The sequence below is a fragment of the Suricata suricatta genome, chromosome 15 (genome assembly GCF_006229205.1).
Source record: "Suricata suricatta isolate VVHF042 chromosome 15, meerkat_22Aug2017_6uvM2_HiC, whole genome shotgun sequence".
Taxonomy (NCBI): Eukaryota; Metazoa; Chordata; class Mammalia; order Carnivora; family Herpestidae; genus Suricata; species Suricata suricatta.
This window is the reverse complement of record NC_043714.1, coordinates 9641471-9662678: the sequence shown is the minus strand read 5'-3', so window position 1 is coordinate 9662678 and position 21208 is coordinate 9641471. Positions and strand designations below refer to the sequence as shown.

Here is a 21208-nt window from a genome sequence, read left to right as displayed (position 1 = left end):
ATCCCAGGCCAAGACTCCCTGAGTCAGAGTCTCATTTTAAGATGACCCCTGGAGCATCCTGTGCATGTTGAGGTCTGCAGAGCCCCGCCCTAGATAATTATACGTGGTTATAACGCTGGGGGAAAGGTCCCTGGACAAAGAAGGATGGCTCTACTTTTGTAGGCTTGTCAGGGCAAATGTCTCTGAGGAGACTGTTCTTGAGACTGAAGGGCAGAGCCTTGGCCATCTGGACCCCTCCCCCTTTCGTTCCTCCAGTCCCCCCACTTCACCCTTTGTCTCCCCCTGCCGTCTGCCCTGTCAAATCCAGGCCATCCCCCCCATTTGTGTCACAGTGAGAATCCAACGAAAGTTTTGGTGGAGGAAAGCATGAAACATAAGCCTCGCAAAAAGCTATCTCCCTAACCTTCATTTTAAAAAGAGAAACATCAGGGGCGCTGGGTGGCTCAGTCGATGGAGCATCCGGCTTCGGCTCAGGTCATGATCTCCGGGTTCCTGGGTTCGAGCCCTGCATCGGGCTCTGGGCTGACAGCTCAGAGCCTGGAGCCTGTCTTCAGATTCTGTGTCTCCCTCTCTCTCTGACACCCCCTTGCTCACACTGTCTCTCTCTCTCTCTCTCTCTCTCTCTCTCTCTCAAAAATAAATAAAACATTAAAAAGGGAAACATCAGAGGCACCTGGATGTCGCATTCATTTGAGTATCTGACTTCAGCTCAGGTCATGATCTCAGTTTGAGAGTTCGAGCCCCACATGGGGCTTGCTGCTGCCAACACAGAGCCCGCTTCAGATCCTCTGTCCCCCTCATTCTCTTCTCCTGCCCCGTTTGCATGAATGGTTGCATGCTCTCTTTCTCTCAAAAATAAATGAAAGCATTAAAAAAGGAAAACATTAAAATATAAATATTTATAGGCTTCAACTAAAATATCCCTGGCCTGTGAAAGGGGAAATAAAATGCAATACATGATTTTAAAGGTTCTGACTTCTGTCTTTTCCAAGAGCATTTTGTTTTTTTAGAAAACAAATTGTAACTGAAAAATTCTATTAGCTTCTGTAAATGTGGATGCAGAAAAACGATCAGATGGTTTTGAATTTAAAAAATACAGGGTAGATATTCTTTCTTGCTTCCTTGTAATAGGCTCTAAACTTTAATGATGCGAGTTTTCCACTTTTCCTTCCGTTGATCAATGTAATTGAGATTTTTCCCATTTACCGGTGCTGTCATCTTAGGGTCATATAATTATGCTAGAGATATTAAATATGTTTTAGACACAAAATTGTAAATACAATATAGAAGAAGCATGAACTTATTTCCATATCATTAAACTACATTTTACCCATGAGCAAAGTACATTTTTCATAACTTACAAGAAATATCCTGCCTTCCAGTGGGACATATATTTAACCTTCTTAACAGCTATTTGCTTTGGCATTGCTATTTGGGGTATTTTTTTTTTTTTATCAGGGAATAAAGGACAGCAGAGTTGCAAGGATCAGTATATAACACTGACCAATTGGTAAGACTCTAATCACATTCTAAACTGCCATCTTGCCAATTAACACTTTCTGAGAATGCAGGCTATCATTTCGGAAAAACGTACCTAAGTGAAGCGTCTCCCATGCATTGTATAGGGAAAGAATGGAAAGACTAGAAGCTGATGTGTTCAAAAGTAAATTCTAATACAACAGCCGTTTTTACCAGGTACTTTGGTGCAACAAGTTTTCATATACTAAATCATCTTTATTCTGGCGGTGCTGAAATGTGGGCAGTTCATCAGCACAGAAATTAAGCAAATCCTACAAAAATGTGCCCTTTCCCATATCTAGAGCGTTGCTTCGATTGGGCTTTCCTTTGCACCAATGCCTGGTGAGTATGTCAGTTAGTAGAGCTTCTCCCGCAACAATCGCTATAAAACTCTACACAAGTAAATGTTTACAATACAGGATTATATTGTGTACATAGCTCTTGGTATATGGACTCAGCCTCAAAATAGATTTTAAGCTTTATCCGAGGTGACGGTAGTTGTTTGTTCTTGTTAAAGTGTGTCAATGCTATGACTAAAATATAAAAAATGAGATAATAAAATCCCCAATTGAATATTACTTCTAATTTTTAAAAATTCCCCTTGGCAGATTAAAACCTATGTTAACTCTTAACAAGAGTCCATCCAAGCAAACTTCTCGGCTAACTATCACTGTATTTTATTTTTCTTTTCTTTTTGCACAAAGTGTTTAAAAGATCAGAAATGCATTCACTAGAAAGATTCACAGATCAGCAAACGATAAGTCCATATTCCACAGCCACAAAATAGCAAAAGAATTCTTGAGAGAAAAATTCATGCTCTTGAAATCTTTCAAGATTCATGATAAAAAAAAATTATTATTTTTCATTTAGAATCAGATGTTTACCCCAGGGCAGAAAAGGGGCAAAGGCATCCTAGGAGTTTTCAGCAAGACTTACAACACAACAGAATACCAAGACACTAGAATTAAATTTAAATTAAAAAGGATGCCCGCTTTCCTGGGAATTTTAGACATTTTACTGAAATTATGTTACCCAGGTTATGGATGTGAATATTAAGAGCTATTGCTACTTAATTTGAATGCTTATTCTAAGATCACCTCCTTTTCAGGGCACACATCAGAATCAAAACCTAACACAGATTCATCACCCTCATGTGGATGAGTTCTTTGTAGACTATGGCCCAGAAGGCGCCCCCTACTGTGCTTTAAGGTCAATGGCTCCCCAGAGCCCCAGCCATCCCCTTTTAAGGAGAACAAGTGGGAGAGAAACCACTTAATGATCAAGCAGGTGGAAACAGACATCTTTATCAAAAATTGAATGCAATGTGCAGAAAGATCTTTTCTGTTAACAATTCCTGATACCAGCCCTCATAAACCCATCAAGCATCCATTTAGTCTTTTACTATTTTTTAATGTTTTTTTTTTTAATTTTGTTTTGAGAGAGAGAGAGACAATGTGAGCAGGGGAGGGTCAGAGAGAGAAGGAGATACAGAATCCAAAGACAGCCTCCAGGCTCTGAGCTAGCTGTCAGCACAGAGCCCACTGTGGGGCTCGAACCCACGAACCATGAGATCATGACCTAAGCTGGAGTCGGATGCTTAACCAACTGAGCCACCGAGGTGCCTCAGTCTTTTACTGTTAAAGGGTGACAAAACATACCCATAAGCAGATGATGTCCACTCAGTGCTCATTCCCCACTGCAAATCTGTTTTATATTCTTTGCACGTTTTTCCTTTTTGTCTCAGAGAGTTGTGAAGCATTCACATAATTAATCCACGAACCAGCCTGGACCACAGGAAGACTTGTACATTCCTACCTTCCTTGCAAAGTGCTTTGTTTTTCTTTTTCCTTCAGGATAACATACGTCACTAACAAGGTTGACAACTAGGGGGCAATATAAAAAAAGTTTTGATCAGAATGTTCGAACCAGTTCTTCTGTGAAGGCATAATTTATGCAGCAGCATTTGTAGCTAACGAGATGGATATTGCAGAGATCTGGATCAAAATGACTACTGCTGGTGTGCCCATAATGTGATTTAGGACCAGGTGTAAAAACCCAAGATATTTTTGAAACTGTAGGCCCGTATTTAGGGGCTGATAAAATGGTGTCTCTGCTAATGGAGCATCAAATGTTAGTGTGTTTTATTGGCTTCCTTCAGTTAGAACAACTGGACACTTCAGAACGCAATTTGACAGTCTGGAAACTACAGACTAATTCTCTAGCAATCCTAAAATTTAGAAGATCAAACATTTGAAAATTTAAGCAGACATCAAACTATCAGACTACCCTCAGTCACATGTTTTAAGAGTGTGATTTGATTGTGTATTAAATTGTTAAGGTTGACTTTAGTGGAAGAGCTACACAATTATTTCATTTTTGTTCATTTTTATTTCACATCGTCTTAAATAAATCATTACTTTTATGAAAATAGAGCAAGTAGAGTAGACCATCTACCAATCAAATGATGTATCTTATTGTCCATAATATTGCCTCCAGAGTTAAATTCCCACTTACTTCCACTTTTCAAATGTCTTCATATTTAAAAAGCATTTTTTATTGAGGGTGCCTGGGTGGCTCAGTGGGTTAAGCACTTTAGCTCAGATCATGATCTTGAGGTTTGTGAGTTCGAGCCCCGTGTCAGGCTCTGTGCTGACAGCTCAGAGCCTAGAGCCTACTTCGGATTCTGTGTCTCCCCTCTCGGCCCTTCCCTTGCTTGTACAATCTCTCTCTCTCTCTCTCTCTCTCTCTCTCTCTCTCTCTCTAAAATAAACAAACACAATTTTTTTTTAAAAAACATAATAAAAACAACATTTTTTTCAAGTACAGTTGACACACAATGTCATTTTAGCTTCAGGTATACAATGGAGTGATTGGACAAGTCTAGACAGTATGCAGTGCTCACCACAATCCATCACCTTGCCACGCCAATTCAGTACCCTTAACTGTATTCCCCATGCTGTGCTTTTTACCCCTGTGACTCGTGCCTTCCATAACTGGAAGCCTGTATCTCCCACTCCCTTCGCCCATTATGCTCATCTCTGCCTCCACCTCTGGCAACAGTCAGCTTGATCTCTTGTTTTTATCAGTCTGTTTCTTCTTTTGTTCCTGTGTTCTGTTTAAAAAGCATTTGTTCCCAGGGACTCTCACAGCAGTTTCAATGCGTTACTTGCATCCTTGTTGCGACATTATTTGTACATTTCAGCCCAGTCAGAAGCCAAACTTTCCCTATAGCAGTGTGTTTTTTTGGTTATGGCAATTAATCCCCTCTGACTTGTATTACAGTATGTCTCTCTACACTGTGTGAGCTCTTCAATCTAGGGACAGACTTATCTGCCTTAATTTCCCCCCATGACTTATCTTAGTTCCAGGCACAGAGAGTAAGTGTTCAGGAAAACACTTTCTGATTCCAACAAATTTCCTACCCAAAGCGTCAGCACATTAAATTCAGTTGTTCTTGGTTCTAAGTGCATCCTCCCCAGCAAGCACTTTCAACTATCCTTTCTTAAAAGAACATCTGAAATATCAGTTCATATTACTGGATCCATAACAGAGGGGTCATGGTTAGGGTTACGGTACAGGCTTTGAGATCAGGCAGCCTGTGGCCAGTTCCAGCTGGTTCACTTACTGACAGCCGGATCCCCTCACTGAGCTTTCAGTCCTTCGTGGGTGTGATGATCTCACCTTGTTGTTGTGAGGTTAGATAGGGCAACGTGCGTAGTACGTATCAGGTAGGACCGGTGAGTATTAGACATTATGAATAACAGAGGTTAAGACCGCAGTTATCAAAGGCTATCACTGAGCAGGTGAGACTAATCTGTGGACAGTTATCTGCTGGTCAGATATAGGCCAGTTGAAATCAGTTGTACTAAGCATAGTTTCCTGGAGAAACAGATTTAAAATGTGCAAGATACATTCGTTATTCTTTATAATTGTACCTAAAATTGTTTTAAGTTTATTTAGAGAGACAGTGCAAGTAGGGGAGGGGCAGAGAGAAAGGGAGAGGGAGAGAGAATCCCAAGCAGGCCCCACACTGTCAGCACAGAGCTCGATGTGGGGCTTGAACCCACGAAGCTGTGAGATCATGACCTGAGATGAAATCAAGAATCAGACACTTAACCGACTGAGCCACTCAGCTGATACCTCAATTTATGTCATCATCACACAGGGTTAGAGTCATGCAGAATTAGGATCCATTTTAACTCTTTATGTCATAATTACCTAATTTCAACCTATATTTTGTAGATGTGAAACCTATAAGTGGTAGGTAATTCAAATTGTTAACATTACTGTTTTTAAAACTAGTCACTATTAAAACCTAGTTATTGGTAGCGTGCTCTATGTTTCTGGACACTGACAGGTCCAAAAAAATTGAAGATATTTGTCCAAATTAAAATTAGAACTTGTGCTCATATGTTCTAAATGAACGTGTCTGCTTCTCCAATAATAATTTCATTATCACCAAGTTACAGGATAGAGTTTTAATTATGACCTCTATATCAGTAAGAACCATGGATTCAGGATTAAAAACCTACTGCTTGAACTAGTCTAGTTGAAGACTGTGGCTTGATACATTCCAGGCTCCAACTTTTATAAAAACCAGAGAACACTCCTAATAACACTTTTCTAATTTCATGGCTCAATGCACAGTCAGTAAAGATTTAAATAATTCAGAAAGAAAACCTATTCTCTTTCTTTATTAGAAGTTTGAGTCAGGCAAATTCTTTGACATTTAATAGGTTTTTAACCCTTTTAATAACTTTTTATAATGAAATTTATTGGCAGTTGTTTTAGAAAAAGGGTTATTATATTAGCGTGAATAGCAGTCACTGGTTTTTATGATTAGTTTTGAGACCTTGACCTTAGAAAACTCCCAATGTATAAAAGCATAAATGAGTAATGTTAATACTAACGAAATTAGGTATACCCACGATTATAAAGACTGTATATAATGATATTCTTCCCATTATCTAACATACTATAAAATTTTGGCAGCCAAATATTTGAATTTTTTAATTGTTTTAAAGGAGCTTAAGGTCACTTACAGACTCAGACACTTTAAAGGAACTGAAAGACATTGTAATTTTCCTGGACTGATTTTACCAAATTATTAATATTATACTCAATAGGAGAGGATTTCTAGCCTCTTCCTATCTTGGTTTCATGCTATTTTAATGTTTTATAATACATTATTAAAAGGATTATTGAAAGATTTCCATAATAAAATACTAATTTAAAAGTGTACTTTTCTTCAACTCCCCAGTAACCTAGGAACATACAAATATTCTGCATAGGAAAGCTATCAGGCCCAAACAGAATATAAGGTTTTAATTTTGCTTCTTGAGATGTACTTTTAAGTGAATGTCATGTGTATCTAATTATTTAAGAGCCTCTAAAAGAACTCAAATGTCACTTTCTGAACTGATGTTAAGAAGTCAATATTCCACTTGACATCTCCATTTTTACTAGCATCCCATTAACATTGCAGAGGAAAGTATGAAATTCAGTTCAGTTTTCAGGTTTAAATATAGTATAAAGAACCATTTCAGCTGACTTGTGATGCTATAAATACACAGAGCTATTCCTCCTCGATATACCGCAAATCCCATAGGGTGTGTCTCCTAGCATTTCCCAATTTTCTTATCACCTAACCTTCCACTCCATTCTCTTTGTTTCCGTTCACACAATCCTTGGAAAGTATTCTAAAAGGAAGGCATATTATTCAGTCCCTTCTTTGGGCACCTCAAAGCAGAGATGTGAACAGACATTAGCATGTACACTTTAATAGAAGATTCTAGTTCCATGACCAAAGCACTGCCTCTGCTTCATAGCGCAGACACAAATGGCACGATCTATACAAATAAAAGGCTTTGTTGAGTCTCATCACAGGTACACCCGGTGCCGACTCATAGACTCCTTTCACCGGAGGTGTACAACTTTGTGGGAACTAATTCAGGTATCTGGGAAACCAGAGAGTTGACCAGATGGTCTCCTAAACCCTTGCAGATGAGACAGAGCTTTTAGTCTGCCTTCAGATTATGCCATTAATTGAAATTATGAGAGATGCTCTTTGTGAATTATGAGTCAAGCTTGCCTGTTGTACATTTGCATGTTTCTTTCATTTGAGCCAAGCAGAAGAGTCCCGTCAAGGGCACACTGGAGCACAGTGTCAGCTTGGCAATACTGATGTTGATAGTTGAACAGTAACAGTAGGAGACAAATAGCGTTGGCATGAAGCAATCAGAAATGGATGCCTCAATTTGAGGGGAAAACGTCTTTCTAACTGTGTGTCACTCTACCCCGTAACCTTCTGGCCGATGTTGTGATCCAGAGAGGGGATTATATGTACAGAGTTTAATGGGAGAGAAGAGTACACTATGAACGGGAATACCTTTTTATGCATTTAAATTTTTTTGAACTTTGTAGCTACCAGTTAGCCTGTTAGCCGTGATTGGGAAGCTATTAAAACCCGGGTGGTAAGTTCAACCTTTATCTAGGCAACTGACTTTCTCACAGTGAAATGCTGTGTTCTCTGACATGAGCTGTCCAGCTTATCCCAGAGACGGTGTCCACAGTTGCAAGCTTTCGGCTACCAGAACGCCTGGTCACAACTATGTCCGTGGCTCACCAGGAACCAGGACTAGTCAAGGAAAGTTGACTTCAGAGGATACCAAAAGGTTAGCATCTCCATCTTCCACTAAAGGTGACCCACGTGGTCAAAAATAAGTTTGCGTTTGACAGAACATCTTCATAGTCTTTATTTTAATCCATCCTTCAGCAAGCATTGAAGGTCAGTACATTTCTCACTTTTGTCTCCTTAAAAAATATCACTGTCAAACAAGCTACATCTAATATTTATCCTGTTGACTTATTTTCGCCTCTCGGCAGGGAGCTGCATAAGCACAGATTTTTCAGAGAGCTCGCTCGCCATTGTTAATGTGGTCCCTACAGCAGTGGCTGGCTCAGAGTCGACACTCAATAAATGCGTGAACATTGTTAGCTCTAGTTTAGAGGTGGAAAATGAGGGGCAATCAAGTTAAAATCAGATAACCTGTTCGATTCAGAGTCAGTCAGATGATGTCATGAGCAAGGGTCCCTCTACTACTGCATGCTACCTCTCATCTAGAAAAAGGAAGAAAAAGGAACTTTTAAAAATGGTGAAAAATTGTTCAGTTGTTTATACAAATGAATCCAGAGGCACACACAAAGGCAACTGAGATGCTTTCTAGACCTAGAGGATGTGGCAGAAATAGAAGTCAAGTTTGGTTACACAGGAGCAGGACCTGGCAAAGACACTGAGGACATTGAGAAGTTGGGGGTCCCCCCCCACACACACACCCACTGTGGCTTTTTGCCCCTCAGTGTCTGATCTTTGGTTCATCCCTGGGAGGGCATACACAAATTTAACTGGTTAAATTGAAAATTGGTGAAATGGTCTTTAGCCAGTATAGTTTTTGGCCCTGACTTTTAAAACTTTCAATGATGTTTTCCTCTAACGCATCAAATCCCTTGAGTAATAAGGGTCCCATTCATGGAAGACGCCACAGGGAGGAAGAGACCCCAGTCTGAGGAAAAAGGAGGGTTAGGCATTATGGAAGTTCCTCTGGGCATTAGCATTTGTTTTTTGAGGTGGTTTTCATCTTTCCCAAGGATGGTGGTTCTAGAAAATGCTATGCCTTTCCAGTTGGCAAATATCTAATGAATTGTACTCCAGAGCTCCTGCTTTCCTGTGATAATCGGTTTTATAATTACTATTTACCCAAACTGAACTACAAATATTCCATCTTAGTGTCTTGTGAGGAAATCGGAGCCCTATTTATTCACATTGTCTTTTGGAAGAAAATTAGATTCAATCAAGTTACTCTGACTCACGACTGAAGATAAAAATACATTTTCATAAAAATATCCAATCCTTCCTTTGAACCTCACTCTTTGTAATTTTTAAAGATTACAACATGTGCTTTGCATACATATTTTCCAGACTCCCCCTCTTTTGACATTAATTATCAGTCTTCAACGTCAAAAGTCCAATAGCCAAAATGCTAACGTTTATTTAAAGTACACATTTCTAAATAATAAATAGAAGGTGCATGGAGATCACCTAAAAACGATTAATTTGTTTGGACAACAAATAATTTAGCTCCCTCTTGGAAATGCACTTAGGAAAATAATAAACGAAATTTGATTATTAAATTTACCCACACATTCATTCTGGTGTATACATTTACATATTAATTGAATCCCTGGCAAAAATATGTAATCAAATTGGGAACTTAAATAATATCAGCATTTACATTCTTCTCGTAGACTCATAGAGGGCCTTATTCCTAAGAAAAATGGGAACGGCTTAGTCTTTCTGGCCTGATTAATCATGTGGGCTACGAGAGGCAGGCTCAGAAGTTTTTCTTTAGTTGCTAAGGACGGGATGGGTTTGATAATGTATACAAAAGGGACAGAGGGTAAGCACTTGTCACAGCCTAAGCCAGCGGGGTCCCCTCCTGGCTCTGGGGAAAGCACTCATTGGCAAAGGGTGTCAAAGCACTCAGTGGCGAAGGGTGTCAGATGCTGACGGGGTAAATGGAAGAGTTTCATAGATTCCTCACGTTCTCTTGTTCCTGTTGCAATTGGCACACGTCCAGGCCTTGCCAGCGAAGACCACAGAAAGCAGCAGCTGGGAAACCACATTAACAAATAAGGCCTGGGGGCCTCCATGTTCCAAGCTCTGTTCACCAACTGCTATTCACTCAAACAGCTGGATCAGAGCAGAGAGAGCCAAGATGTCATTAGGGTTTTATGTGTACAACTGTTTTGATACGGATTGTCTGCTAGAGGCAGAGATAATGATAGCTTGCAAGGCTTGCGCATTGGGCCAGGAAGGGATGCTGACATTTGAAAGACGAAAACAGACTGGGAAGGATTGTGAGAGGCACGCAGCCTCAGACACCAAAAGGCAGGCAGGCCTTGGTTTGGGCCGGTCACGTTCGAGTGTGGGGTCTTAACACCATCCAGTCACTGATACGGCCCATGTTCTCCAAGTGTTTTGTTTTTGGCTTTTTGTATTTCTGTTACACCGAGATGTTGCTCATTTTTAAAAACAATCTGAAATGAGCTACCTGGGTTTTTTTTCCCCATTTAAAGGAAATCCAAAGAAAAGACAGTGCGAACACACTGGAATATGTATCAGATACCATACCTGAGGCCGCCCACGTGAGCACTGTCCTCAACCTGGTGCTTTTAAGGCTGTCGGTAACTGGCGAGGAGAGGAAGGGCCGTGGTGTTGGCACCAGGCCGTGGATTACAAGGCAGGTCACGAGGGAGAATACACGCTCCCTGCTTGGGTTTCCTAAGTGACTGTAACTGAGCTTTCGCTTTCCGTTAGTGGAAAAGTTTTGAAGGAACTCCATGGAAGTCTTCTCTTCGTCGTTGTGATCCCCCTCCATTATTTTAATTGACATTTGTTAGCTCCTGTAATTATGAGACCATATTAGTCCTCAGCAACAGATGGTAAAATTTAAAGAAACGGTTGTGATTTTCAAAAACATGAAATCCAGCACCCATTTTCAGTGGATTGAGTTTCCCCAGTGGGAAGATGGGTATTAAGAACCAGTCAAAAGTAAAATGCCAGCGGCACTTAGCTTTCTTTTAGCTAAGAAAAAAGAGAAGTTCACTGGGTTTGAAATAGAAAACAATGAGAAATAGACACGTCAGAAAGTAACTTTGAGACGCTTGAGTCCTGAGAATTTGGCAAATGTAGTTACCAAAAGATCAAGGATTTGCACTACTGTTCATGTGAAGACCAGCAACGTTAATAATCTTATTCGTACTTGGCCTAAACATCTATTCCGTGTAACTCAAGAAATATATGTTAAGTACCTATGATATGTCATTATCTGTGCTAGATACTAGAGCTACACTGGTAAACAAGAGATTCTATCCCTGCCTTCTTGAGTTTATAATCCACTAGAATATATCAGTTAAGTGTAGGTTTAACTTCATGAAGAAGAAAACTCAAAATGACAATAATCCTAAAAAAGAGAGACATTTACCTTCCTTTCATGTTAAAGACCCCACAGTAAGCAGATTGTCCAGGGTCTAAGCAGCTTCATGATAATCAAACACTCAAATACCTTTATCTGGTGCCTCCAACATCCTCAAGGCGATACCTCTTGGTTCAAGACATTTTCCCCGAACTCTAGTGATCACACCCACATTTTTGCCAACAGGAAAGAACAAAGTATGGTGAGCTTTTCCCTTTAAGAACATTTCTTGGAAGTACCACAGAATACTTTCACTTATATTTCATTAGCCAGAATGTGGTCACATGGTCTGACAGAGCTACAGATGAAGCTCAAAAATGGCCTCTGTTAGGTTTCCGCCACAAAAGGCACAAAGAGAAGCAGACATTATTCAAATTTCCTTTTCAAATTGTGACTAATGTTAGACGAGGCTCACTGGAAGAAAAGAAAACTCATCAAACTGATCAGTCGGTTTCTACAGATAGTATTCATTTCTTCACTTATATACTGACTCAGCAAATATTTTTCGAATACTTGGAATGCCTAATTTAATTAAAAGATATCTCATGAGGGATTGAAAAATATGTGAGTCATATTAATGAAGAATACTGTCTAGAAGGTTCATACATATTTGGTTAAGAAATCTACAAGTGGCATCCCATAAAGAAAGTGCAGACAGAATGCTTTCGCAGTTCAGAATTAGAAAGTTCTGGAAGATTTGTAGATGAAGTGACTTTTGAACTTGACTTTAAACTGTATTTAGGGTTTAAATAATATGAATATGGTAATCGCATCAAGGAATTGAGAAGAGCAGAAACGTGTGGAGCATATACCATTTCTACTTTGATCTATGTTGGTGGAGAGATCTGAGATCATTTAAACACTCCTATCCTCAGTAAACTTGTACAAAGCAGCCATTTCTATAGGGCTGCCTCAAAGGGGAATAGTAAGGCTTGACAGATAAAAGTACGAGCAAACCACAAATCACTGAGCAAAGTTTGGGGTTTTTTTTTTAACTCTTTTTTAAATTTTTCTGACAGCAAATGCTCAAAAAGTGATTAATGAATGCTGGAAGCACAACATAGCCAAAGACATATGTTTAAGGGAGAGAGACAGAGGCAAAGAATAGCAGTTAATTGGGTTGGGCTGAGCAGGAAAGGTGTGAAGGCTAGTCATAGGGATTATGGTTTATCTAGAACCTCTCTAATCACATGCTTTGGATTTAATCTGGCAGGCAGATACCACCAGGAAGGCTTTGAGCCTATGTCTCATGAAGAGTAATTCTGCGGTACTCTTCCGGGTGGGTGTGAAGAGATTCTTTTTAGTTAAGTAGCCATTGTGAAGGAAGAGGTAATGAAGGCTCGAAATACATGAATGGGTGTGAAAATGAAGAGAAGGGTTATTTTTGAGTGGATTCCATGGAACTCACACGACTCTGATAGGAAAGGAAAGAATTAAAAGTTACTAACATTCTGAGGAGAGGTGACAGGGAGGATGAAGATTTCATCAACAGAAACTGGACACATGGTACAAAACAGGTTTGAGAAAGGAAATTTGGGGTAGAGGAAATGTGACTCAAGCAGAATGTTAGGAAATAATTTAGGTGTAGAAAGTCGTAGGAAGACGAGAAGTCAATGAAGGAGTCGAGGAGACTCAAAAGAAGAGAGGTTGTTGTTAAACATGCCTTAAGTGAATTATTCACAATAAGTTCAAAATATTGGAAATTAACAGGAATTAATATTTTGTGAGGTGGAGTTTTGTATTTGGCATTAAGATTGTAGTCAATCAGTATCTTCCTAGAAGGAAACCAGTAATCAAAACATTTGCTTACCTTCATGAGCTAACTAATTAGTCTTATTTTTCAGTAATCAGATGCCATCCAGTTTAATTTTCCCCATATTATACATTAGGCAATGATTAATACTGAACTGACTTCTATGAACGCGAGGTAAAATGGAAATTCTAATTTGGAAATGGGTGTTAGTATCTGACATTCCTAGGTGCCTCTGAGTGCTGAAGAGATGCCTATGCTCTCCACACCCTCCACACCGAAAATTATTCTCTGATTCAGTGTTAAATGCTGTCTGTTTGGCCTAACATCAAGGTAATGTGAGAGTTTGAACTCATGACATGATGAGTTTGTTGAGAAAGAGGTACCCTGCTGAGTACTTCATTGCCCTTACCTAAAGCGATTCTTTACCCCACTCTACTGATGCCCACCTTGTTCCACTCATAAACAAAGGTGAGGAGACAAATTCTATTATTCAGAGCCCTGTCTACAACATTAATTAACATGAGAAACCAAGTAGGAAGATTACAAGATGGTGGAGGAGCTAGGTGCCATGAAATGAGGTGCTAGGCTCTTGAAGACCCTTGATTGTAGCCCTAACCCTGAAACTCTGTATGTAAGTCAATTGAGAAATCATCCTTCGCAGTATCATGTTAAAACCACAATCTTTCTGAAAGAGTAAGTAGCAATGGGCTCCAATCAGATAGGTTACACACCATCATGCTTTGTAACAGGATTTATAGGAAGGAGAAATAAAGTTATCAGTCAAAAGCTTTTGGAAAGAGGATTTAGTTAGGGTAGGATTTTGCTAATAAACATTTTAAATTTACAAGGCTAGAAAAACATGTCTTCCTACAAACATGTATTTTTTTTATTTAAAATTTTTTAATGTTTTTATTTATTTTTGAGAGACAGAGAGACAGCATGAGCAGGGGAGGGTCAGAGAGAGAGGGAGACACAGAAACCAAAGATGGGCTCCAGGCTCTGAGCTGTCAGCACACAGCCTGAAGTGGGGATCAAACCTATGAACTGTGAGATCATGATCTGAGCCAACGTCGGACACTTAACCGACTGAGCCACCCAGACGCCCCCAAACATGTATGTTTGACCACGTGCTGGGCTGGGGAGAGGGAGCTACCCTGGCTAGGACAGTCCCATTACGGACATCCATGACTCCGCGCCCATAAGAGAGTGTTCCACATGCTACAAGTCTAAGAAAAAAACCACACAGTAAGACGTCAGAACATTTGAAAGTAGGCTTGAAAAGCCATGTATGCACTGCTTCTTCTGTGCACTTTCAAAAGTTGGTCCCGGTTTTTATGATATTCTCTGTTAATGGCACAATTTCAAGGATATCTTTAAAGCTAGAATTATTTCATAAGGAAGATTAAATGATAGAAGTGAGTGAGCAACTATGTTGGGAAAAAAACATTTTAGTAAATGTGAGTGGAGAAAACATGAATGGACTACATAAAAATCAATTTGGGTGGACAACATTTGATAATGTGTGTTTCATTACCTTTGACTATAAATCTCTGTATGCGGCATGCAAAATGTCAACTCGGCTGCTGATACAGTAGGAAGTATTGAAGATGGGAGTTGAGAGGTAGAGATTTTTAACACCCACTCTATGGTTTGGGAAAGTCACTTAACCTTTCTGGGCTTTATTCATTCACGTATTCATCTATAGCTATTTATATATTTATTCAACAGACATGAAACAGGCGTGTACTGTGGCTTGCCCCAAGATTGCTCTTCCTTAGACTGAGTGCAGTTCCTTAGACTGAGTGCATGTATCATTGAATAGAAATAATTATTATTTTATAGAAAGTAGAACTACTTTGGGAGGATTGGAGGAAGACAGTTTAAACTCTGGGGGAAAAATGTTGATTTGCCCAGGAAAACAGCAGACACAGAACCGTGGGGCTGGCCTAAGCCTTCACCACGAAGAGCTGGAGTCTAGGATGATACGTAGAACAAAGTCAGAGGACTAAGCAGTAGCAAGAGCAGGAAAGATCTAACGGGTGGTGTTGACTAATGAGACCTCGTGGTGGAGACAGTCAACCTAACACAGAACGGAGCAGACACCCCTTTGGTCTCACCTTGAGTTTCAGATAGGTCTAACTAGGTTGGTAAAATGACTAGGCAGCATTGGCAGAAAACCATTTTGTTACCAAAAGAACAAAAGGAAGCCTATGACTAAATAACTCAGTTGACCTTTACAGTATTTCTATGTCATGGGAACATATGCTGACCAGCAATTCTGGGGCATCTAACACCACGTGGGATGTTTTTTTCAATGAAACAGAAAAAAGATATCATTATTAATTTTATTTTTTCAGTTCTGAAATGTAACGAGCCATACACCTCTTCATTACTCTTCTTTTTTCCATTTTTTTCTTTTTTTCCCCTCCCTTGCTTTTAATCCTCTACCTGCATGAACTCCCCAACTCCCCCTCAGAGTGAAAAAACTGAGCCACATCGATAAGCAGGGCAAAATACTCATTACTTAAGTTTGAAAATGCCAGAGAAACGTTAAGTGAAATCCACCATCCTTCTCTTATCCAACGCATTTGACCTCTAGATATGTTAAGAGCTTCATCCTCCCAATGCTTTTAATTCTAATCCTTGCAGAGACAAAATTCATTGCTTGAATTATAAGAGTGAGTCTCATTAAGGCTAAAAAGCAGTGACCCAGATAGCATAACGGATTAATATGGTGACCTTGCAACTTGAGAGCTTTACTTTCAAATCTGACGGTGCAGTCAAACCATTGCAATCATCAATGAATCAGTTGATTAATACCAGCCTGTAGTGCTCTGGTCTGGAAGTTAGTAGATCATTTTAGCCAATACTAGCCTAAATAGAATTAAACTAAGAATCGAAGTACGCTTCACTCACAAAACCTTTCTTAAGGAGTCAGAATAAAAGAAATCGTGTATCACGTATGGCTGCAATGCTGCAATCACGAATAACTATATAATTTTGACACTGCAGTAAGTATCATTTTTGAAACATGTCACAAATATCTACTAATATATGTTTGCACTTCATTAGTTAAGAAAGAAGATATAATTAATCAGGTCTTGAGTAATGAAATGTGATGTTGACTGAATTCTTACATTCTATTCTTTGGTAATAGTGCCTTTAGTGTGATGTTTATGTTAGGGTCATTCTTTGCTCAAGAGGGATTGGGGGTTGAGGTGGAAATATGCATAGTTCAGCAGGACATTCTACAGAGTTTTGAAAGTCTAAAGAATTTATTAAAGGGACTCCTGGGTGGCTCAGTCAGTTGAGCCTCCAGCTTCAGCTCAGGTAATGATCTCATGATTCATGGGTTCAAGCCCCGTGTCCGGTTCTGTGCTGACAGCTTGCTCAGAGCCTGGAGCCTGTCTTCAGATTCTGTGTCTCCCGCTCTCTCTCTGACCCTCCCCTACTTGCGCTGTCTCTGTCTCACAAAAATAAATTTTAAAAAAACATTAAAAATTTTTTAAAAAGAATTTTTTAAAAAAACTTCCAGAAATACATTTGTGAAAAATTCTTCCTATCTTTGTTTTTGGTAGATGCAAGACATACGGAACCCAGAAGGAACCCAGTACAGCTCCCACCCTCAAATGGCAGCCATGAGACCAAGGGGTCAGCCTGCAGACATCAGACAACAGCCAGGAATGATGCAGCATGGCCAGCTGACCACCATCAACCAGTCACAGCTAAGTGCTCAGCTTGGCCTGAACATGGGAGGAGGCAGTGTCCCCCAGAACTCACCATCTCCACCCGGAAGCAAGTCTGCAACTCCTTCCCCGTCCAGCTCAGTGCATGAAGATGAAGGGGATGATATTTCTAAGGTAGGACGAGGCCATTTTTAGGACCTGTAGGAAATGCTTGTGGCCCAAAAGGAGTATTCATTAGCACCTTCCTTGACCAGTGGTGCGTGCAAATTTATATCATCCAAATGAGAAGCATTAGAGGGGGACATGCTTTTTTAAAATGTTTTTAAAATGTTTATTTATTTGTGAGAGAGATAGAGTATGAGCAGGAGAAGTGCAGAGAGAGAGAGGGAGACACAGAATCTAAAACAGGCTCCAGCCTCTGAGCTGTCAGCACAGAGCCCAAGGCGGACCTCGAACTCACAAGCCACGAGATCATGACCTTCGCCAAAGTCAGACGTTCAATCAACTGAGCCACCCAGGAACCTCGGGGACGTATTTTTTTAATGAAGCATAAAGTTACAAACCAAATAGATTAAATCACTTGCTTGTTCTATTACATTTTTCAGTCCTTAGTAAATCCTTAAACTATAGACGTATTAAGCATTAAAGTAGATTTTGCCCACAAAATATAAGGTCTGTATCGTGAGTAGGGAGATGAAGTCTTGTAGGACTCAACATCTGAGAAGCAGCTTAATTCACCATTCAACAACATCTATTTTAATTTAACAATTTTATTTAAAAAGGCAACCTCTTAGGCATACAGTGATGGCTGTGTGTGTTTGTGTGCACGTGTGCACGCACGCTTGTGTGATGGTTAGGTAAAACCTTTGAGATTATTTGTCCCAACCATCTCCTGCTGAGAATGAGGAAGGTAAGGACCAGGGATATTCTATGACTCCCTTCCATTAGCAGAAGCCTGGGTGTTTCCTGGCTTACTTTCTGTTAACCCCATGCCAGTATGGCTGTCTGTCTCTCCCTCTGTGTCACATTAAGTTAAGTGTATAAGAAGCCAAGTCTTAAGTGTCCTTAGATTGGAATTTTACCTGCAGAAGTTTTTAGTTCTTTAAAATACCCCAGGCAGCATTTTTAAATGTCTACACCAAAACCAAGTGCACTCTCATTCAAAAACACCAAAATAATCATTTCAGGGGGTCTAGCTCAGGGGTAGAGCATTGTGCCCATTTACCATGCAAAACACCCCCAGCTACAGGACTATTTCATAGTCCCCCTTTTTCCTTTAATCTTACTAATCACTTGTTACTTCTGTCATCCCTTTGTTTTCTTTTGACTTTTGTGAGAGTTTTGTTTTTGGGAAATTAATCTGTCAACATACTAACAAAAACAACCCAGTGGGGATCTGACCTATATGGTCAACTTTCCAAGAGCTATACTGTTCTTTTTTTTTTTAAGTTTATTTATTTTGAGAGAGACAGAGACTGTGCAAGTAGGGGAGGGGCAGAGGGAGAGGGAGCGAGAGAATCCCAGGCAGCTGCCACACTGCCAGTGTGGGGCTCAAACTCACAAAGCCATGAGATCATGGCCTGAGCCTGAACCAAGAGTTGGGCACTTAACCAACTAAGCCACCCAGATACCCCCGCTGTACTATTTTTTTTAAGATACGGATAAATAGTGACTCAGATTCCTTTAGCCTGATGACAAAGACAAGGCTGTTGGTGTGGACTATGATTTATTATTCTCAGTATTCTTGATCCTCTGGCATGTGGGCCCTTCATCCTGGAAAAACTACTCCTCCCGGGACTCGCTAATTCCAAGAGATAGAATATGATCCCCCTGTGAGCCTACTTTTGATAAGCAAACCACCCAATCCAGAACACATACCGCCAGTCATCCACATCATCAAACTCACAGCAAGTCAATATATTCTCATTGACCTTAATCACCAGAACAAGTACCAGACAACTAGGAACCACCTCTATAGCCTGTAGCGCCCTGACATTGTTCCAACTATCCAACCCTTACTCAGCATACCTACCCTGCCTCACCCATCCCTTCCCACAGGAACCCCCCAAAAGTCTCTGGGCCACGCTCTGCCCTCTCTCTGTTTCTGCGTCCTAAGTGCCCCTTAATGGTGTGCTGTGCCTTCCTGCCGGAGTCCAGCTCCAGCAGGTCCAGGGCCCCCTGAAGGTTGGATGGTGTTGGCGAAAGAGAGTGAGAGAGCCTCGGCTTTCTTTCTGATCACCTGGCAGACATCCCTGCTGTCTGTTTTGGTATCTTTATTTGTAGGTCAAGTGATAACATGACATTAGAAAATAAAATTTTTTACAGAGCCTAATTCTTTGTGATAAGATGTTTTTTCTTTGGCGAGAATGTACAGAAACAGGTTTTACAGAAGTATTTTTGTAGAACACCCCCTTCATTCTTCATGTTCGTCCCCCAGAGCAAGAAAGTAACAAACTTATCTTATTTTGCAAGGGTTGGTTTTTTGCCAATATTTATGACTTTGTTTTCAATTAACAAGTTACAACCACACCATGTAAGGCACTTACAGTGAGGTTGAGTAAATCTTGTAACCAAGAGAATAACAGGATGTTTTTAGTAAAAAACAGGATAACATACACATTATTTAAGTCAGTAACGCTAAAATTAAAACATAGGTTAAGTTGTATATAGCTAGGCTAGGAGTTATTTTGTTTGGCTCACTAAAAACAAGAGAAAGAATGCTTGTACTTTCTTGGATGCATGCACAATGGGGGCCCTGTGTGTCTCCGCCTTGCACCTGGGTTTCCCACATTCTTATCCATCCTCATAACTGAAGTCAGTACAAGAGAGGGTATTTGTAGAATGCGGACCTTGGGAAGGGACTATGTTCTGTCCTTGTCTTCTATTTCTTATCTCCAAATTAGAATCCTTTTCTCTGGGCCAGACTTAAATGCAGACTTAAAGGGGTTTTGTGTTTTTAACCCCTTCATAGTCTATGTTTTGAATCTACAGGGGCCTATTGAAAGAGTCTTTCAACGAACATCTGCAGTGCTCTGATCTAAAATCTCCTTTGTAGGGGTGGGAATATGCTTCTTCTCATGAGGTATCTGTGTGGGGAACAGCGGTCTGATTTGGAACACTGTCAGGCCTGATCAATAACAGCAGTCCCATTCCCAGTATGAACCAGTAGGAGAAGGAGATGCCAGTTTTGCTTCATGGCAGGAGCTGTGCAAACGTCTGCCATTTCCTCACTCTGTGTCATCCAGCGAGGCTGATGCGGCTCCCAGCACCTTCCGTCACTAGGAGTCTGTGAATACAGACATCTTCCTTCATCACAGTCCTTTCCATGTCTGCTGTCTTACCACCCCTGATTAAACAAACACTGGGTCCACTTTAGGCCAGCTGCATAGCCAGATATCATTGCCCACACTGTCCTCTCCACCTGCATAGATGTCGGTGAGCCAGTTGAGGTAAGATAAAAAGGTCAGAGATTAATTGATATTACATAAATTATTGGGTTAGTCACAGCTCACCCTTTAGTTGGTCACTTAGAGGACAAAATAATATTCTTAAGAAAGTGTGTGTTATTCTAGCATATCAGTCAATGGATATGTGATTTTGGTATTGGATGATGCATGGATAATTCAAGTTAATCTCCTAAACATAAGTGCTATGTACTATATTACAAGGGGGGAATCAATGGTCTTCCTATAGTACAGATCAGTTTGTGCATCTAGATTATATCTTTATTAGTCCTCATTGCTGACATTTCAGGAAATTAGTGCAAAATTAGCATCATGACGGTAAGTGGTATGCAGGATTATTCTGACTTATAATATCATTTTCCACACTCCTCAACTTCTATCAGAAGAAGACTGAGGAGAAGCCAGAAATTCATGAATTAACATTCACAGATTCTGCCATTTCCTATTGACCCATAAGGCCCATGTCTTATAATTTTGCTGAGGCAAAATTTTCCTGAGTTTGTATGTTTCACACCAGGCTGGTGTGAAAATTTACCAGTGGACATCCTGTCCAGTCATTCAACATGCACATCTCAAAATAATTTATAGACCATTATTAAGTATAAGTATTGTGCAGGAGAATTTGTACTCTGCGGTGGTGTATTTTTGAGTTAGCCATGTGTGAAAGCTTAGGGATGGATTTCTTAAGGATGCCCTCATTAAAATAGCCTTTTGTCTCTACAAATATTGTCAAGTTCATATTTAGTTTACTTA

The 21208-nt window shown here is 40.1% G+C and overlaps 1 protein-coding gene across 3 annotated transcripts in view; it reads left to right on the top strand.

Annotated features, from left to right (window-relative positions):
* TOX (thymocyte selection associated high mobility group box) overlaps positions 1-21208 on the top strand; it is a 303389-nt gene that overhangs the window by 239132 nt on the left and 43049 nt on the right. For all 3 annotated transcript variants that reach the window (XM_029923705.1, XM_029923704.1, XM_029923703.1), the window contains exon 4: positions 16884-17165. In XM_029923705.1, the coding sequence (XP_029779565.1) occupies positions 16884-17165 (282 nt within the window). The remainder of the gene's footprint in view (positions 1-16883; positions 17166-21208) is intronic.